Here is a 17,322-nt window from a genome sequence, read left to right as displayed (position 1 = left end):
CACTGGCAGGAGTATCCATTGAGTCTGTCCACACAGCTGCCACTGTGCTGGCAGGGGCTGGACTGGCACTCATCCTTCTCCTGGTCACAGTGCTGCCCCACCCAGCCAGACTCACACTCACAATGGTACCTACACACAGACCAAGGGAGGGAGTAAGGGTTCATGACAGACAGAGAATAACCTAAAGTATGCATTTCTATCATATGAACTATGTGTTGGAGCCCAGGAAGATCAGCTGACGTCATGGTGTCAGCTAATGGGGCTACTCATACAATTCAACATTTTAATTCATATAACCTGAAATCATATATGTCGATGGGTAGGAAAAATGACTCAAGAAAGAGTGATAGAGAGCTAGAGTGACAGAGAGAAAGAGATAAGGTGAGGAGAGGCGTACCCGCTCTGCTGCTCTACACAGTCTCCGTGTACACAGGGCCGGGGGGCACAGTGGTCAGTGCCAGAGTGGCACAGGGGCCCGTGGGTGCCAGGGGGGCACTGGCAGATGAAGCCGTTCACCTTGTCTACACATGTGCCCCCACTCATACACGGGCTAGAATTACACTCATTGATGTCCACGTCACATTTTTCACCTGAGAGAAATAATTCAGAAATTACTTAATTAATTCACTGGAACAATCAGGTATGTACTGTCATTAACATGGATAAGAATCTGATTAGTTGAGAGGGGAAAGTGTGTGTGTTTACCTGTGTACCCTGGAGCACAGACACACTTGTACTCGTTGATCCCATCCTGGCACTCTCCATACTCACAGGGGTTACTGGCGCAGTCATCAACATTGATCTCACAGTTCACCCCTGAGAAGAAAACCAGAAGACAAACCATTTAGCTTTGAGTCAAATGTAAGAAAGGAAGGATGCATTTGGAAGCTTTTTGAATAGGCACTCCATTACGTTGGCTGCAGTTCTAATGGCATCCACCAGGGGGGAGCAGTGGACTAGCTGACCATGTTTAACAGGTGTGTTCCAAAGACAGAGAGCTAGCTGAGCGAGTGAAAGTATGTGTGACCGAAGCTGTCTCCTGCGTGTGTGTGTGTACAGTACCAGTGCACTGGCCTGCACAAATCCCCCAGGCCAGGGCAGCATACTGGGCAGAGCAGAGCTGGGCCTACCCTTATGACTGATCCCCTCCTGTCTGGGTGCTCTGAGCTGAGAGCTCTGCTCTACCCTGCAGGAAGCCACTTCTACTCCACAGAATAGAGTAGAAGCTGCTGGTGTTTCAAGTTCACAGGAGCACAGCACAGAGCTTTGGGGCTGACAGCACTGAGTGAGTAGCAGTTAAAGGGTCAGTTGGAGATACATAACAAACACCAATTAAGTCATGGTCTTCTACAGTTTCACAAACTAGAAATCAGTCATGGTCTAGAGTCTAGACCAAAGTTTCACAAATAGATTGCAGACAGAGATGCACCGTCCACACCGCACAGTGTATGTGAGTTTTTTTGTTTGCCCAAACATTCTGTTATTGCACTGGTTTCCTCTTTATTCCGAACGTTTTTATAACCCAAAAACAAAGAAATACGAAAAATATTTCACATTCTTTCGCTGCGCTCACCTGAGGTGCCAGGCAGACAGTTGCACTGGTACTTGTTGACCAGGTCGATGCAGCGTCCGCGGTTCTGGCAGGGGAGGCTGTGGCACTCCATGACCTGGATGTTACATATGGAGCCGGTGTAGCCCGGGTCGCAGTCACAGGAGAAGGTGGCGATGCCATCACGACACACACCATGGTGGCAGGGCTCCGGATCACAGTCATCTATGTTCTCTTTACACAGTGGCCCATAGAAGCCTGGGGAGAAAAACCACACATTGAGTAATGGTTAAATATTCCCTGTGTTAAAGCTTTAGTTTAGACATCATGGTTTTAACATGCAAGAAATGTATATACATATACAGTTGAAGTCGGAAGTTCACATACACTTATTTTGGAGTCATTTAAACTCGTTTTTCAACCACTCCACAAATGTCTTGTTAACAAACTATAGTTTTGGCAAGTCGGTTAGGACATCTACTTTGTGCATGACACAAGTAATTTTTCCAACAATTGTTTACAGACAGATTATTTCACTATATTTTTCAGTGGGTCAGACGTTTACATACACTAAGTTGACTGCGCCTTTAAACAGCTTGGAAAATTCCTGGCTTTAGAAGATTCTTATAGGCTAATTGACATCATTTGAGTCAATTGGAGGTCCACCAGTGGATTACAGGGCCTACCTTCAAACTCAGTGCCTCTTTGCTTGACATCAAGTGAAAATCAAAAATAAATCTTGTGGACCTCCACAAGTCTGGTTCATCCTTGGGAGTAATTTCCAAACGCCTGAAGGTACCACGCTCATCTGTACAAACAATAGTACGCAAGTATAAACACCATGGGACCACGCAGCCGTGCTACCGCTCAGGAAGGAGACCCTTTCTGTCTCCTAGAGATGAACGTACTTTGATGCGAAAAGTGCAAATCAATCCCAGAACAACAGCAAAGGACCATGTAAAGATCCTGGAGGAAACAGGTACAAAAGTATCTATATCCACAGTAAAACAAATCCTATATCGACATAACCTGAAAGGTCACTCAGCAAGGAAGAAGGCACTGCTCCAAAACCGCCACAGGGGTGGCAGCATCATGTTGTGGGGGTGCTTTGCTGCAGGAGGGACTGGTGCGCTTCACAAAATAGATGCATCATGAGGAAGGAAAATTATGTGGATATATTGAAGCAACATCTCAAGACATCAGTCAAGTTAAAGCTTGGTCGCAAATGGGTCTTCCAAATGGGCAAAGACCCCAAGCATACTTCCAAAGTTGTGGCAAAATGGCTTAAGGACAAAAAAGTCAAGGTATCGGAGTGGCCATCACAAAGCCCTGACCTCAATCCTATAGAAAATTTGTGGGCAGAACTGAAAAGGTGTGTGCAAGCAAGGAGGCCTACAAACCTGACTCAGTTACACCAACTCTGTCAGGAGGAATGGGCCAAAATTCACCCAACTTATTGTTGGAAGCTTGTGGAAGGCTACCCAAAACGTTTGACCCATGTTAAACAATTTAAAGGCAATGCTACCAAATACTAATTGAGTGTATGTAAACTTCTGACCCACTGGGACTTTGATGAAAGAAATAAAAGATTAAATAAATCACTCTCTACTATTATTGACATTTCACATTCTTAAAATAAAGTGGTGATCCTGACTTAAATTACCTAAAACAGGGAATTTTTACTAGGATTAAATTTCAGGAATTGTGAAAAACTGAGTTAAAATGTATTCGGCTAAGGTGTATGTAAACTTCCGACTTCAACTGTGTATATATATATATATATATATATATATGGACACACACACACACGCACACGCACACACACACACACACACACACACACACACACACACACACACACACACACACACACACACACACACACACACACACACACAGTACCAGTCAAAAGGTTGGACACGCCTACTCATTCAAGGGTTTTTCAACATTTTACTATTTTCTACATTGTAGAATAATAGTGAAGACATCAAAACTATGAAATAACACATATGGAATATTGTATTAACCAAAACAATAGTTATAAAATATATTTTGATTAGTTTATTTGAGATTCTTCTAAGTAGCCACCCTTTGCCTTGATGACAGCTTTGCACATTCTTGGCATTCTCTCAACCAGCTTCATGAGGTAGTCACCCAGAGTGCATTTCAATTAACAGGTGTGTCTTGTTAAAAGTTCATTTGTGGAATTTCTTTCCTTCTTAATGCGTTTGAGCCATTCAGTTTTGTTCTGACAGGGTACGGGTGTCTCAACGTCAACAGTGAACAGGCGACTCCGGGATGCTGGACTTCTAGGCAGAATTCCTCTGTCCAGTATCTGTGTTCTTTTGCCCACCGTAATCTTTTCTATTTATTGGCCAGTCTGAGATATGGCTTTTTCTTTGCAACTCTGCCTAGAAGTCCAGCATCCCGGAGTCGCCTCTTCACTGTTGACGTTGAGACTGGTGTTTTGCAGGTACTATGTAATGAAGCTGCCAGTTGAGAACTTGTGAGGCTTCTGTTTCTCAAACTAGACACTCTAATGTACTTGTCCTCCTGCTCAGTTGTGCACTGGGCCCTCCCAATCCTCTTTCTATTCTGGCTAGAGCAAGTTTGCGCTGTTCTGTGAAGGAAATGGTACACAGCGTTGTTCGAGATATTCCGTTTCTTGGCAATTTCTCGCATGGAATAGCCTTAATTTCTCAGAACAAGAATAGACTGACGAGTTTCAGGAGAAAGGTCTTTGTTTCTGGCCATTTTGAGCCTGTAATCGAACCCACAAATGCTGATGCTCCAGATACTCATCTAGTCTAAAGAAGGCCAGTTTTATTGCTTCTTTAAATCAGGACAACAGTTTTCAGCTGTGCTAACATAATTACAAAAGGGTTTTCCAATTATCAATTAGGCTTTTAAAATGATAAACTTGGATTAGTTAACACACCGTGCCATTGAAACACAGGAGTGATGGTTGCTGATAATGGGCCTCTGTATGCCTATGCAGATATTCCATAAAAAACATCTGCCGTTTCCTGCTACAAAAGTAATTTACAACATTAACAATGTCTACACTGTATTTCTGAACAATTTGAGGTTATTTTAGTGGACAAAAAAAGGTGCTTTTCTTTCAAAAACAAGGACATTTCTAAGTGACCCCAAACCTTTGAACATTAGTGTGTACACACACACACACACACACACACACACACACACACACACACACACACACACACACACACACACACACACACACACACACACACACACACACACACAGTACCTTCAGCACATTCACACTCGTATCCGTTGGGTCGGTCGATACACTTGGCCCCGTTGAGGCAGGGCGTGCTGGAACACTCGTCAATGTCGATCTGACACATCTCCCCACTGAATCCTAAAGGCCAGGGATGGAATTCAGCATCAAATACTGTAGCTAGACACCTTCTGAAACACTATTGAGAAATGATTTTGATTAGAAAAAGGCAGACGAACCTAGAGGGCACTGGCAGACGTAGCGTTTGACTTGATCCAGACAGATCCCTTGGTTCAGACATGGAGAGCTGGCACACTCGTTGATGTCAATCTCACAGTGTGTTCCCTCAAATCCTGGAAACAGAGAGAGAATATTACACAACAGTATTGTGTGTGTGTGTGTGTGTGTGTGTGTGTGTGTGTGTGTGTGTGTGTGTGTGTGTGTGTGTGTGTGTGTGTGTGTGTGTGTGTGTGTGTGTGTGTGTGAGAAAGAGAGATAGGGAATCACTGATCACACTTACCTTCCATACAGATGCAGCTGTAGTCTCCTATGCGGTCCAGACAGGTGCCGTCGTTCTGGCAGGGGCTGGAGACACACTCATTGATGTCTGTCTCACAGCGCGGCCCACCATAACCTCTTGCACAGTTACATGTGAACGAGCCATCCGTGTTCACACACAATCCTCCATGCTCACAGGGGTTTGGACCTGAGGGGAAGCCTGAGAGGTTAGCTAAACAGAACTATAAAGGAGTACAGAAAGTATCAAACAGAGAGGAAGGATACTTCTTACAGAATAGTCTGTATAGTCTATTCATAAAACACTTTGGGCATCATGTGCTTTGATCTGTCCCTCACCAATGATGCACTCGTTGATGTCGTCATTGCAGGTGCTTCCCTTGTAGCCTGGGGCACAGTTGCAGTTGAACATGCCGTTGATGGGGTTGGTGTCGCACTGTGCCCCGTCCCTGCACGGGCTACTGATGCAGGCATCGTTCACGTGGCACAGCAAACCTGGCAGGGAATATTCAACAGTCACTTGGCCTGTGTTTTCTGTGCTTATAGATTCCCCTTGGGGATTCATTCACTATATTTCTACTTATCCATTGATCAGTCTATAGGAGAAAGCTGTATATGTATACGCAGCAGACAGGCTGTTTGTCCACACCTGTCTTTCCGTAGGGGCAGACACAGAGGAAGGATGCCACACGGTCGATACAGGTGGAGCCCTTGGTGCAGGCAGCCGTAGCACAGTCATCTATGTTCTCAGAGCAGTCCAGGCCACTCCAGCCGTTGACACACACACAGGTGTAGCTGCCCTGAATGTTGCTGCAGGTCCCTCCGTTCTGACACGTGTTGGGCTGCAGGCGACACTCATCCACATCCTCTGTACAGGACTGACCTGTAGGGGGTTGGGGGAAGAGAGTTGGATATGTGAGACAAGAGTACAAAAAAGTCCCCCATTTAGACACAGAGAGAAACCACAGACAGACACAGAAACACAGACACTGAACAAAGAAAAAAAGACAGACAGAAAAAAATCATAGACTATTCTTTATACTTACCAGTCCATTCCGGGGGACATTTGCAATTGTAGGTATTGACGCCATCCATGCAGGTCCCTCCATTTCGGCAGTGATGGTCGGGGCAGTCGTCAATGTTGTTGTCACAGTTAGTCCCATTGAAACCTTCCATGAGAGTGTCAAAAATAGGAATGATACTTATTATTTCACTGCTATCAACCTGGCTGGCAACCTCTGTCATATCATGTATCACTTATCATAGTGATAACAAGTTATAATGTAAAAAGATAACATGGGCTATGGTTGACAGTGCTTGATTGTTGTGCCCATAGCTCTGCTGGGTACAGTAGGGTTTCAATACATGGTGAATAGTGTTGCAGCGCCAGCAGGATTCTAGTGTTTGCACCTCAAACATTGATTGCAACAATATGCTGCATGCATACAGGCCTCATGAAGCCTTTCTCTAGTTCTTTTCTCTCGTTCTTTCTTTCTTTCCTTCCTTCCTTCCCTCGCTCTCTCTCACCTGGCAGGCAGTGGCACCAGTAGCTGGTCTCAGAAGTCTGGCGACACGTGCCCCCATTGAGGCAGGGCGAGGGGGCGCAGGGGATGTAGGGGGTCTCACAGTGGCGGCCGGTGAACCCGGGGGCACAGTTACACCTGTAGGAGCCGGGGGTGTTGACACATGCCCCTTGGTTCTGACACACCGGGGCGGAGGCAGCACACTCGTCAGTGTCGTTGAGGCAGCGAGGACCCCAGTAGCCTGGAGGACAGGTACAGCTGAACTTGCTCCCGGACAGAGAGCTGCAGGTGCCTCCGTTAGCACAGGGTACTGGTAGACAGGTGTCCACATGCTCACATCGTATGCCTGGATGCACACACACACAGAGAGAGAGAGTGAGTGAGAGCGAGAGCGAGAGAGAGAGATGAGTGGGCTTATATAAGGTTATAAAACAGAAAAATAGAGGAAACAGAGCCTCATGTCCTTGTAACCTTGGTTACTTATCATGACCACAACATACAGTACAGAGTTATGATCAATGCAAAGGCCAAGAACTGTCCTGAACCCGTGTACCAAACATATGACGACTAGTGGAAATAATGTATTGGGGTTTGGACTAGTGAACTGCATAGCACTTGTCAGGAATGGACTGTAGAGTAGTACTTTTGAGTCAGAGAGGAGCTGACCTGTCCATCCGTGAGCACACTGGCACTTGTACTTGTCGAGGGAGAGCAAGGTGCAGACTCCTCTGTTGGCACAAGGGTTGTTGGGATAGCAGGTGGAGTTCTGGGGGGTCTGACAGTGCTGCCCGGTGTAGCCCAGGGGACAGGAGCAGGTGGGGCTGCCCGGGATGCCCGACACAGCCACTGAGCAGTTCCCTCCATTCAGACAGTAACCAGGATGACACGGGTCTTTGTGATGGCAGTACTCACCCAGGAAGCCTGCGGCACACCTGTAGACAGAGGACAATAGGTGTTTTCTCAGCTAGCTACTACATTAAAGACAGCATATTATCAGCTATAGAAACCTACACAACAAACACTATACATCAAAGAGGAAGAAAAGCAGTAATAGTGGACAGTACATGTCATAGTGTGAGAATCTTATGTTGGAGAGGGTGTGTGTGATTCATACAGGGAAAATACTATTTGGCCTAGTCATGTACATTTTGCTGGAGCTAAGACATTTGAAAAGAACTGAGCGGGGGAAAGGTTGACAGCAAGGTCAAGTTTTTGAAATATCAAAAAGCAGAAGGATGTGACGAGGTGGTTTTACATGGAAGTTACCCAAGTGGCAAAAACTAAAAACAAGAACAATCGTATGTGGAGTTGGACAAACAGTTGGAACCTGTGTGTGTGTGTGTGTGTGTGTGTGTGTGTGTGTGTGTGTGTGTGTGTGTGTGTGTGTGTGTGTGTGTGTGTGTGTGTGTGTGTGTGTGTGTGTGTGTGTGTGTGTGTGTGTGTGTGTGTGTGTGTGTGTGTGTGTGTGTGTGTGTGTGTGTGTGTGTGTGTGCTAGGTCACAAGACATAGGGAATACATTTCTCTTTTCTTCTCTCTCTGTAAAGTGATTTAACCACATGACGAACAGCACAGAGGGAATTACAATATTGCACAAGAGGAAAAATGAAAACCTGCACTCCACCCGTTCTATCCCCTCTACCCCTGTCCCACCACCCCCTGCTTTCACTTTCCGCTTCTCTCGGTCTGACATTTCCCTCTCAGTTTGTCTCTTTCTATTTGGCAGTGTAATTTGTACTGTAGTCAGCTAGACTTGTGTATTTAAGTCTCGTATTTTGTCTTGGTTGTGTCTGTATTTTCTTAAGCTCTATCTGCAGGTTGTGGTCAGAAACTGATGTTGAAGCATCATCAGTGGTCAGTCACCCTGAGAGACACTGTCTCAGGGGCCTTTTGCTCCTCAGTGCTGCTGAGTGTGTGTGTGTGTTTGGCACACTGCCGACATATTGTGGAGAGACTCTCAGCCATAGAGTGAACTGCTGCCTCACAGATACAGGCCACCACACCTATCTCCCTGAGGAGGCTCAGGTAACAGATGACAGGAACACAAACACAGCCCTTTTCACATCTCACCCCCCATACTAGAGGTCGACCGATTAATCGGAATGGCAGATTTTCTTTTTTTACACCTTTATTTAATCTTTATTTAACTAGGCAAGTCGGTTAAGAACCCATTCTTATTTTCAATGACAGCCTAGGAACGGTGGGTTAACTGCCTCGTTCAGGGGCAGAACGACAGATTTTCACCGTGTCAGCTCAGGGGGATCCAATCTTGCAACCTTACAGTTAACTATTCCAATGCAATAACGACCTGCCTCTTGTTGCACTCCACAAGGAGACTGCCAGTAATGCGAATGCAGTAAGGCAAGGTCAATTGCTAGCTAGCATTAAACTTATCTTATAAAAAACAATCAGTCAATCATAATCACTAGTTAACTACACATGGTTGATGATATTACTAGATATTATCTAGCGTGTCATGCGTTGCGTATAATCTGACTAAGCGTACAAGTATCTAAGTATCTGACTGAGCGGTGTTAGGCAGAAGCAGACACGTAAACATTCATTCAAACAGCACTTTTGTGCGTTTTGCCAGCCGCTCTTCGTTGTGCGTCAAGCATTGTGCTGTTCATGACTTCAAGCATATTAACTCCCGAGATGAGGCTGGTGTAACTGAAGTGAAATGGCTGGCTAGTTAGCTCACGCTAATAGCATTTCAAACGTCACTCGCTCGCTCTTTGCCTTGGAGTGGTTGTTTCCCCTTGCTCTGCATTGGTAACGCTGCTTCGAGGGTGGCTGTTGTCGTTGTGTTCCTGGTTCGAGCCCAGGTAGGAGCGAGGAGAGGGACGGAAGCTATACTGTTACACTGGCAATACTAAAGTGCCTATAAGAACACCCAATAGTCAAAGGTTAATGAAATACAAATGGTATAGAGAGAAATAGTCATATAATTCCAATAATAACTACAACCTAAAACTTCTTACCTGGGAATATTGAAGACTCATGTTAAAATGAACCACCAGCTTTCATATGTTCTCATGTTCTGAGCAAGGAACTTAAACGTTAGCTTCCTTACATGGCAAATATTGCACTTTTACTTTCTTCTCCAACACTGTTTTTGCATTATTTAACCCAAATTGAACATGTTTCATTATTTATTTGAAGCTAAATTGATTTCATTGATGTATTATATTAAGTTAAAATAAGTGTTCATTCAGTATTGTTGTAATTGTCATCATTACGAAGAAAAAATAAACAAATTGGCCGATTAATCGGTATAGGCTTTTTTAGCCCTCCAATAATCGGTATCGGCGTTGAAAAATCATAATCGGTCGACCTCTACCCCATACACACCGTTTTTCAAACTGGTAATATTTTTTCCCCCGCAGATAATTGACAGACAAACATGCAGGACCACAGTAAATGAGAATAATTTGAATCTTTTGAAATGGAGATGGGAATTTTTTTTAAATGGAGTCTCACACGTACTATATTTATTCTGCACTAAATGCAGCTTGAAAATATTAGGTTGAGAGAGCATGGGAAACTCCGGCTGTCATGATTAATGACAGAGAGAAGCCCAGAATAGATCAATAGAAAGTGTGTAAGTGTTGTCTTCACCCAAGTATTCATCACACAGTCCGAGGGTTCAAACACCTGTTTTAACACACTTGTTGTTTCACACACACAACCTCTAGAAAGACAAGGAAAACAGATCTTCAAAGAGCTGTGACACAGACTTCTTCACCTCACCTCTCTCCGATTGGACATGCTCCACAGGCATAGCTACTTCCCCAGAACTCCTCCCCATCCCTCCATCTTGTCTCCTCCCTGTCTCAGCACTTCTCTCCAGTTACACTATCCACACCATCGACAGGCTGTACTAAGAGGTATCGCAACAATACTAATGCCCTGGGAATGTGCACTCCCCTCTACTCCATGACAACCTCTCAACCCTCTGAAAGAATGATGACACGGCCCCTGCTCCCCTGACATAGATCACATTAGCAGCCTGTCAAACAAAGCCGACCATGTCCACGTTAGTATTCGTTTTATGTTTCAGCAATAAGACCTATACTGTATGATTAAAGGGAACAATATGTTTTACTGTGTAGATGGCTATAAACTAATGTGCACTTATTTGAAAAATCTGTCTGAAATTCAACAGTGTTGAAAGAAAAGATGACATAAATTTGATTGAATTAAATTGGGATTATCAAACCGGTGTTGACAAAATGAAATGTCACAGCGTCAGCGATACATAGGTTGTCCTTCAGGTTTTTGTGCTCTATTCAATATACACTGAACAAAAATATAAACACAACATGTCAAGTGTTGATCCCATGTTTCATGAGTGAAAATAAAAGATACCAGAAATGTTCCATACACACAAAAAGCTTATTTCAATAAAATGATGTGCACAAATGTGTTTACATCCCTGTTACTGAGCATTTCTCCGTTGCCAAGATAATCCATCTATCTGACAGGTGTGGCATATCAAGAAGTTGAGTAAGCAGAATGATCATTGCACAGGTGCACCTTATGCTGGGGACAATAAAAGGCTACTCTAAAATGTGTAGTTGTGTCACACAACACAATCCCACAGATGTTTCAAGTTTTGAGGAAGTATGCAACTGACATGCTTGACTGCAGGAATGTCCACCAGAGCTGTTGCCAGAGAATTTAATATTAATTTCTCTACCATAAGCCGCCTACAACATAGTTGTAGAGAATTTGTAAAAATGTCCAACCGGCCTAACAACCGCAGACCACATGTATGGCGTTGTTGCTGATGATTTGCTGATGTCAATATTGTGAACAGAGTTCCCCATGGTGGCGGTGGGTTATGGTATGGGCAGGCCTAAGCTACGGACAACGAACAAAATTGCATTTTATCAATGGCAATTTGAATGCACAGATACCATGACGAGATCCTGAGGCCCATTGTCGTACCATTCATCCCCTGCCATCACCTCATGTTCCGGCATGATAATGCACAGCCCCATGTTGCAAGGATCTGTACACAGTTCTTCCATGGCCAGCATACTCACCAAACATGTCCCCAATTGAGCATGTTTGGGATGCTCTAGATTGATGTGTAAGACAGCGTGTTCCAGTTCCCGCCAATATCCAGCAACTTCACACAGCCATTGTAGAGGAGTGGGACAACATTTCACAGGCCACAATAAACAGCCTGATCAACTCTATGTGAAGGAGATGTGTCGCGCTGCATGAGGCAAATGGTGGTCACACCAGATTTGATTTCAATTGAAGGATTTCCTTATATCAACTGTAACTCTGTTTGAAATTGTTGCATGCTGCACTTCAGTATAACATTGCCCCTAACCAAATCAGTACCTACCCCTTGCAACAGAAGAACAAGGCTGTGCATGACACACATCATTACTATTAGGGGAGAGGACCTAAAATGACTTACACTGAGTGTACAAAACATTAGGAACACCTGCTCTTTCCATGACAATGACTGACCAGGTGAAAGCCATGATCCCTTATTGATGTCACCTTTTAAATACACTTCAATCAGTGTAGATGAAGGGGGAGACAGGTTAAAGAAGGGTTTTTAAGCCTTAAGTCAATTGAGACATGGATTGTGTGTGTGCCATTCAGAGGGTAAATGGGCAAGACAAAATACTTAAGTGCCTTTGAACGGGTTAAGGTAATACGTGACAGGCACACAGTTGAGTGTATCAAGAACTGCAACACTGCTGGGTTTTTCCACACTCAACCGTTTCCATCAAGAATTGTCCACCACCCAAAGGACATCCAATCAACTTGACACAACTGTGGGAAGCATTAGAGTCATCACGGGCCAGCATCCCTGTGGAACGCTTTCAACACCTTGTAGAGTTCTTGCCCGTCAAATTGAGGCTGTTCTGAGGGCAAAAGGGATGCGACTCAATAGGAAGGTGTTTCTTAATTTTTTGATATACTCAGTGTATATAATACAACAAAACATGTTGGCCTGTGGAGTCTGTTCACTGAAATGTTGAACAAATACATTTTTTTGAACTCAAACAAAAAAATTAATTGTATAAATCATGCACAAAGCCCTTCAGTCAAATACGGTCCAGACTGCTCCTCACCACATAGCTAGACTGTAGTCAGCTCTACTTTCAGGAATAACCCAGAGTTTCTGCAGCCAAACTCATCTATAGGATTCTTTGTTAACCTCAATGTGGGATTTTTCATTCCCTCCCTGTTTCCTTCTCTCAGTTCAGTTCCCTGCAGCTTTCCTCTCTCTTCTCGTGGTGTCAGGTTTCTACAGCTGGTTCACATTAGAGGCCCCCGTCCAGTCCCTGCACCCCCTCTCCCTCTGGCTCTCCGATGGCTGACCTCTCCCGGCCCTGTCCACTGGGGCGTGGGTGAGGGCTGAGGGGAGGATTTCGCCTCTCTAACTCTCATTTATCCCCGCCCGCTCACTAATGCCTAATAGCTCTGTCATGCCCTCCTCCTCTCTTCTCTCCCTCTGGCCATCACACAATGACTGGGCTGCACAAACAGAGTTCCTGTTCACACTCGACTCATTAGCTTTGGCTGGTTGGACTGGAGCGTAGGTGGACTCTCTGGTGCACGTATGTAGTATATATTCTACAGTAGAGAGTAACAATTCAAAACCAAAAATGGTGGTGTAGGTTGAAAATATTGGGAGATGTGTGCCTCTTTTTAGAAGATCTAGGCCATGGGTGTCAAACTCATTTTTCCCCGGGGGCCACATTTGGTATTCAATGAGGTCTGGAGGTCCACACTGAAAATGTGCTATATTTCCTAGCTGTAAAAATTGAATCACAGAATCATCCTTGTGGGACTGTGTGATCTAGGCTATAGGACACTCCATGGGCATAATAGAAAATGTATTGCTTTTCTTGGCTTCTTTACAATAAAACTCTCCCATTCCCTTTTGCTCACTGCATTCTATGCTCTTTACTCAGAAGACATGTCAGAGTGGTATTTTTGGAAGCAAACACTTGGTCTCGTTCAGCTTCAGCTTTAACCTATTTTCATAAAGAGAAGAAAGAAAGGCTGCAAAAACAACATGACTGATGGGGGGAGGGGGGAGGGGTGCGAATGGAAAGTAATTAATGGAGAGAGAAAAAGGGTGGATTGCGGGGAGACGGGAGAGGGGAATGAAAGGCGGAAGAGAGGAGAGAAAAAGAGACTGTTGGAGGGTGGAGTCCAATGTTGGGCTGTGTGGTAAAATAGCAAACTGTATTTAAAAGCACACTCCAAAAGAATCAAGATCTGACAGACAGAAGGAGGAATCCATTTTGAGTCTGTATGCTCCATCTGCTTTCCTCTGTTGTGTGGTGTCATTTAGTTATTAAGGTCTAGGAGGCCTACATATTTCATTGAGGTCATACAACCTTTGAAACGGCTCTCATTTTAAACTTCACATGGTTAGCTCAGCTTAACTGTACTGGCTTCAGAGATGGGACATTAGACCACAGTGGGATGGCTTCAGAGTGGCTTCACCTCTTCATTATTGTCATTATCACCACAGATCTTTGTCACAGAGTTCCACTTGTCACTGCAGTGTCTTGTGGGTTTAGAATCTGGTTGTTATATTCCCCACTATTCTGTAAGTCTTCCTCCCATTGAGGGTGAGAGTGGGTGTGGACATGTGGGAGGTGGGGGTGCATGTGTGTGCGTGAACAGGGCTCCGGGCAGCCGAGCGGAAATGGAGGAAAACGGAGGAAAACTCGCCTCCCTGCGGACCTGGCATCCTTTCACTCCCTCCTCTCTACATTTTCCTCCTCTGTCTCTGCTGCTAAAGCCACTTTCTACCATTCTAAATTCCAAGCATCTGCCTCTAACCCTAGGAAGCTCTTTGCCACCTTCTCCTCCCTCCTGAATCCCCCCCCCTCTCTGCAGATGACTTCGTCAACCATTTTGAAAAGAAGGTCGACGACATCCGATCCTCGTTTGCTAAGTCAAACGACACCGCTGGTTCTGCTCACACTGCCCTACCCTATGCTCTGACCTCTTTCTCCCCTCTCTCTCCAGATGAAATCTCGCGTCTTGTGACGGCCGGCCGCCCAACAACCTGCCCGCTTGACCCTATCCCCTCCTCTCTTCTCCAGACCATTTCCGGAGACCTTCTCCCTTACCTCACCTCGCTCATAAACTCATCCCTGACCGCTGGCTACGTCCCTTCTGTCTTCAAGAGAGCGAGAGTTGCACCCCTTCTGAAAAAACCTACACTCGATCCCTCCGATGTCAACAACTACAGACCAGTATCCCTTCTCTCTTTTCTCTCCAAAACTCTTGAGCGTGCCGTCCTTGGCCAGCTCTACCGCTATCTCTCTCAGAATGACCTTCTTGATCCAAATCAGTCAGGTTTCAAGACTAGTCATTCAACTGAGACTGCTCTTCTCTGCATCACGGAGGCGCTCCGCACTGCTAAAGCTCTCTCCTCTGCTCTCATCCTTCTAGACCTATCGGCTGCCTTCGATACTGTGAACCATCAGATCCTCCTCTCCACCCTCTCCGAGTTGGGCATCTCCGGCGCGGCCCACGCTTGGATTGCGTCCTACCTGACAGGTCGCTCCTACCAGGTGGCGTGGCGAGAATCTGTCTCCTCACCACGCGCTCTCACCACTGGTGTCCCCCAGGGCTCTGTTCTAGGCCCTCTCTTATTCTCGCTATACACCAAGTCACTTGGCTCTGTCATAACCTCACATGGTCTCTCCTATCATTGCTATGCAGACGACACACAATTAATCTTCTCCTTTCCCCCTTCTGATGACCAGGTGGCGAATCGCATCTCTGCATGTCTGGCAGACATATCAGTGTGGATGACGGATCACCACCTCAAGCTGAACCTCAGCAAGACGGAGCTCCTCTTCCTCCCGGGGAAGGACTGCCCGTTCCATGATCTCGCCATCACGGTTGACAACTCCATTGTGTCCTCCTCCCAGAGCGCTAAGAACCTTGGCGTGATCCTGGACAACACCCTGTCGTTCTCAACTAACATCAAGGCGGTGTCCCGTTCCTGTAGGTTCATGCTCTACAACATCCGCAGAGTACGACCCTGCCTCACACAGGAAGCGGCGCAGGTCCTAATCCAGGCACTTGTCATCTCCCGTCTTGATTACTGCAACTCGCTGTTGGCTGGGCTCCCTGCCTGTGCCATTAAACCCCTACAACTCATCCAGAACGCCGCAGCCCGTCTGGTGTTCAACCTTCCCAAGTTCTCTCACGTCACCCCGCTCCTCCGCTCTCTCCACTGGCTTCCAGTTGAAGCTTGCATCCGCTACAAGACCATGGTGCTTGCCTACGGAGCTGTGAGGGGAACGGCACCTCAGTACCTCCAGGCTCTGATCAGGCCCTACACCCAAACAAGGGCACTGCGTTCATCCACCTCTGGCCTGCTCGCCTCCCTACCACTGAGGAAGTACAGTTCCCGCTCAGCCCAGTCAAAACTGTTCGCTGCTCTGGCCCCCCAATGGTGGAACAAACTCCCTCACGACGCCAGGACAGCGGAGTCAATCACCACCTTCCGGAGACACCTGAAACCCCACCTCTTCAAGGAATACCTAGGATAGGGTAAGTAATCCTTCTCACCCCCCCCCCCTTAAAAAGATTTAGATGCACTATTGTAAAGTGGCTGTTCCACTGGATGTCATAAGGTGTATGCACCAATTTGTAAGTCGCTCTGGATAAGAGCGTCTGCTAAATGACTTAAATGTAAATGTGTGGCAGGAACAAACACACACCCTCAAAAGGGACAGTCCCTCTTGGCTAGCGGGTCATGTTGACAAGAGTTGATAATGATGAATGGTCTCATCTCCACCCCGTCCTGAACCTTCCCATAGACCATACACACAGCCCCCAGTCATACCTCTCCCTAACATCCACCAACACCCCCGCCGGCAGACCTCTTCCTAGCCCTCTGTGCCAGCCACACTTCAGCTCTTTCCCTGCTTGACTGTCCCAGTGCCAGGCCAGCCACTCCCTAGTCTCAAGGTGCCCTTGGGCCTGGCTTTAGCTTCTTATCTGTGTGGTTCCACACTATCAATGCATCTAGTTGAGCTGTGGTGGTAAGAGGACTGTGATGACTCGAGAGTATGAAGAGAAAAATCAACGCCTTGGGTTTGTTTCTTCAAAATCACAGGGTTTTATTGACTTAGGTTTTGGTCATGTGTTTGCCTGGCCACTCAGTGTGTGTGTGTGTTATCAGCTACTGCGGCTGTGTGCTTGCTAGTCTGCTGGAGTGGAGTAGAGGTATGGAGTAGAGTGCAGTGAAAGGAGTGAGGAAGTGAATGAGCTGCTGCTCTCTGCTCTCCCGCCTTACTGCTAGAGTTTCTGGTTCTCTCCTGTTTCACCTGAGGCTGTGTGATGCTCCATTGGGATAGGAAATCACATCATGGCTCTCTGCAGGGAAAGGACTGACAGACATGTAGAAAGGGGGTAACGTCAAGTCAGTGGGACAAAGACAAGGGATAACAGAGTGATTGAGGGACTGAGACAGAGA

The 17,322-nt window shown here is 45.9% G+C and overlaps 1 protein-coding gene across 1 annotated transcript in view; it reads right to left on the bottom strand.

Moving 5' to 3' along the window:
• Positions 1–17,322, bottom strand: part of notch2 (notch receptor 2) — a 57,581-nt gene that overhangs the window by 16,481 nt on the left and 23,778 nt on the right. Inside the window, exons 3-14 of the mRNA XM_052457394.1 lie at positions 7,502–7,767; positions 6,840–7,181; positions 6,359–6,481; positions 5,962–6,195; positions 5,652–5,807; positions 5,317–5,502; positions 5,036–5,149; positions 4,824–4,937; positions 1,574–1,807; positions 706–816; positions 398–590; positions 1–129 (exon numbers count right to left, since the gene is read on the bottom strand). The exon at positions 1–129 is cut by the window's left edge and continues 17 nt beyond it. Coding sequence (XP_052313354.1) covers positions 1–129; positions 398–590; positions 706–816; positions 1,574–1,807; positions 4,824–4,937; positions 5,036–5,149; positions 5,317–5,502; positions 5,652–5,807; positions 5,962–6,195; positions 6,359–6,481; positions 6,840–7,181; positions 7,502–7,767 — 2,202 coding nt within the window. The remainder of the gene's footprint in view (positions 130–397; positions 591–705; positions 817–1,573; positions 1,808–4,823; positions 4,938–5,035; positions 5,150–5,316; positions 5,503–5,651; positions 5,808–5,961; positions 6,196–6,358; positions 6,482–6,839; positions 7,182–7,501; positions 7,768–17,322) is intronic.

This window comes from Oncorhynchus keta, chromosome 1 (genome assembly GCF_023373465.1).
Source record: "Oncorhynchus keta strain PuntledgeMale-10-30-2019 chromosome 1, Oket_V2, whole genome shotgun sequence".
In the NCBI taxonomy this organism is placed as follows: Eukaryota; Metazoa; Chordata; class Actinopteri; order Salmoniformes; family Salmonidae; genus Oncorhynchus; species Oncorhynchus keta.
Note: the sequence above shows the minus strand (reverse complement) of the source record. Positions and strands in the feature narration are given on the sequence as shown.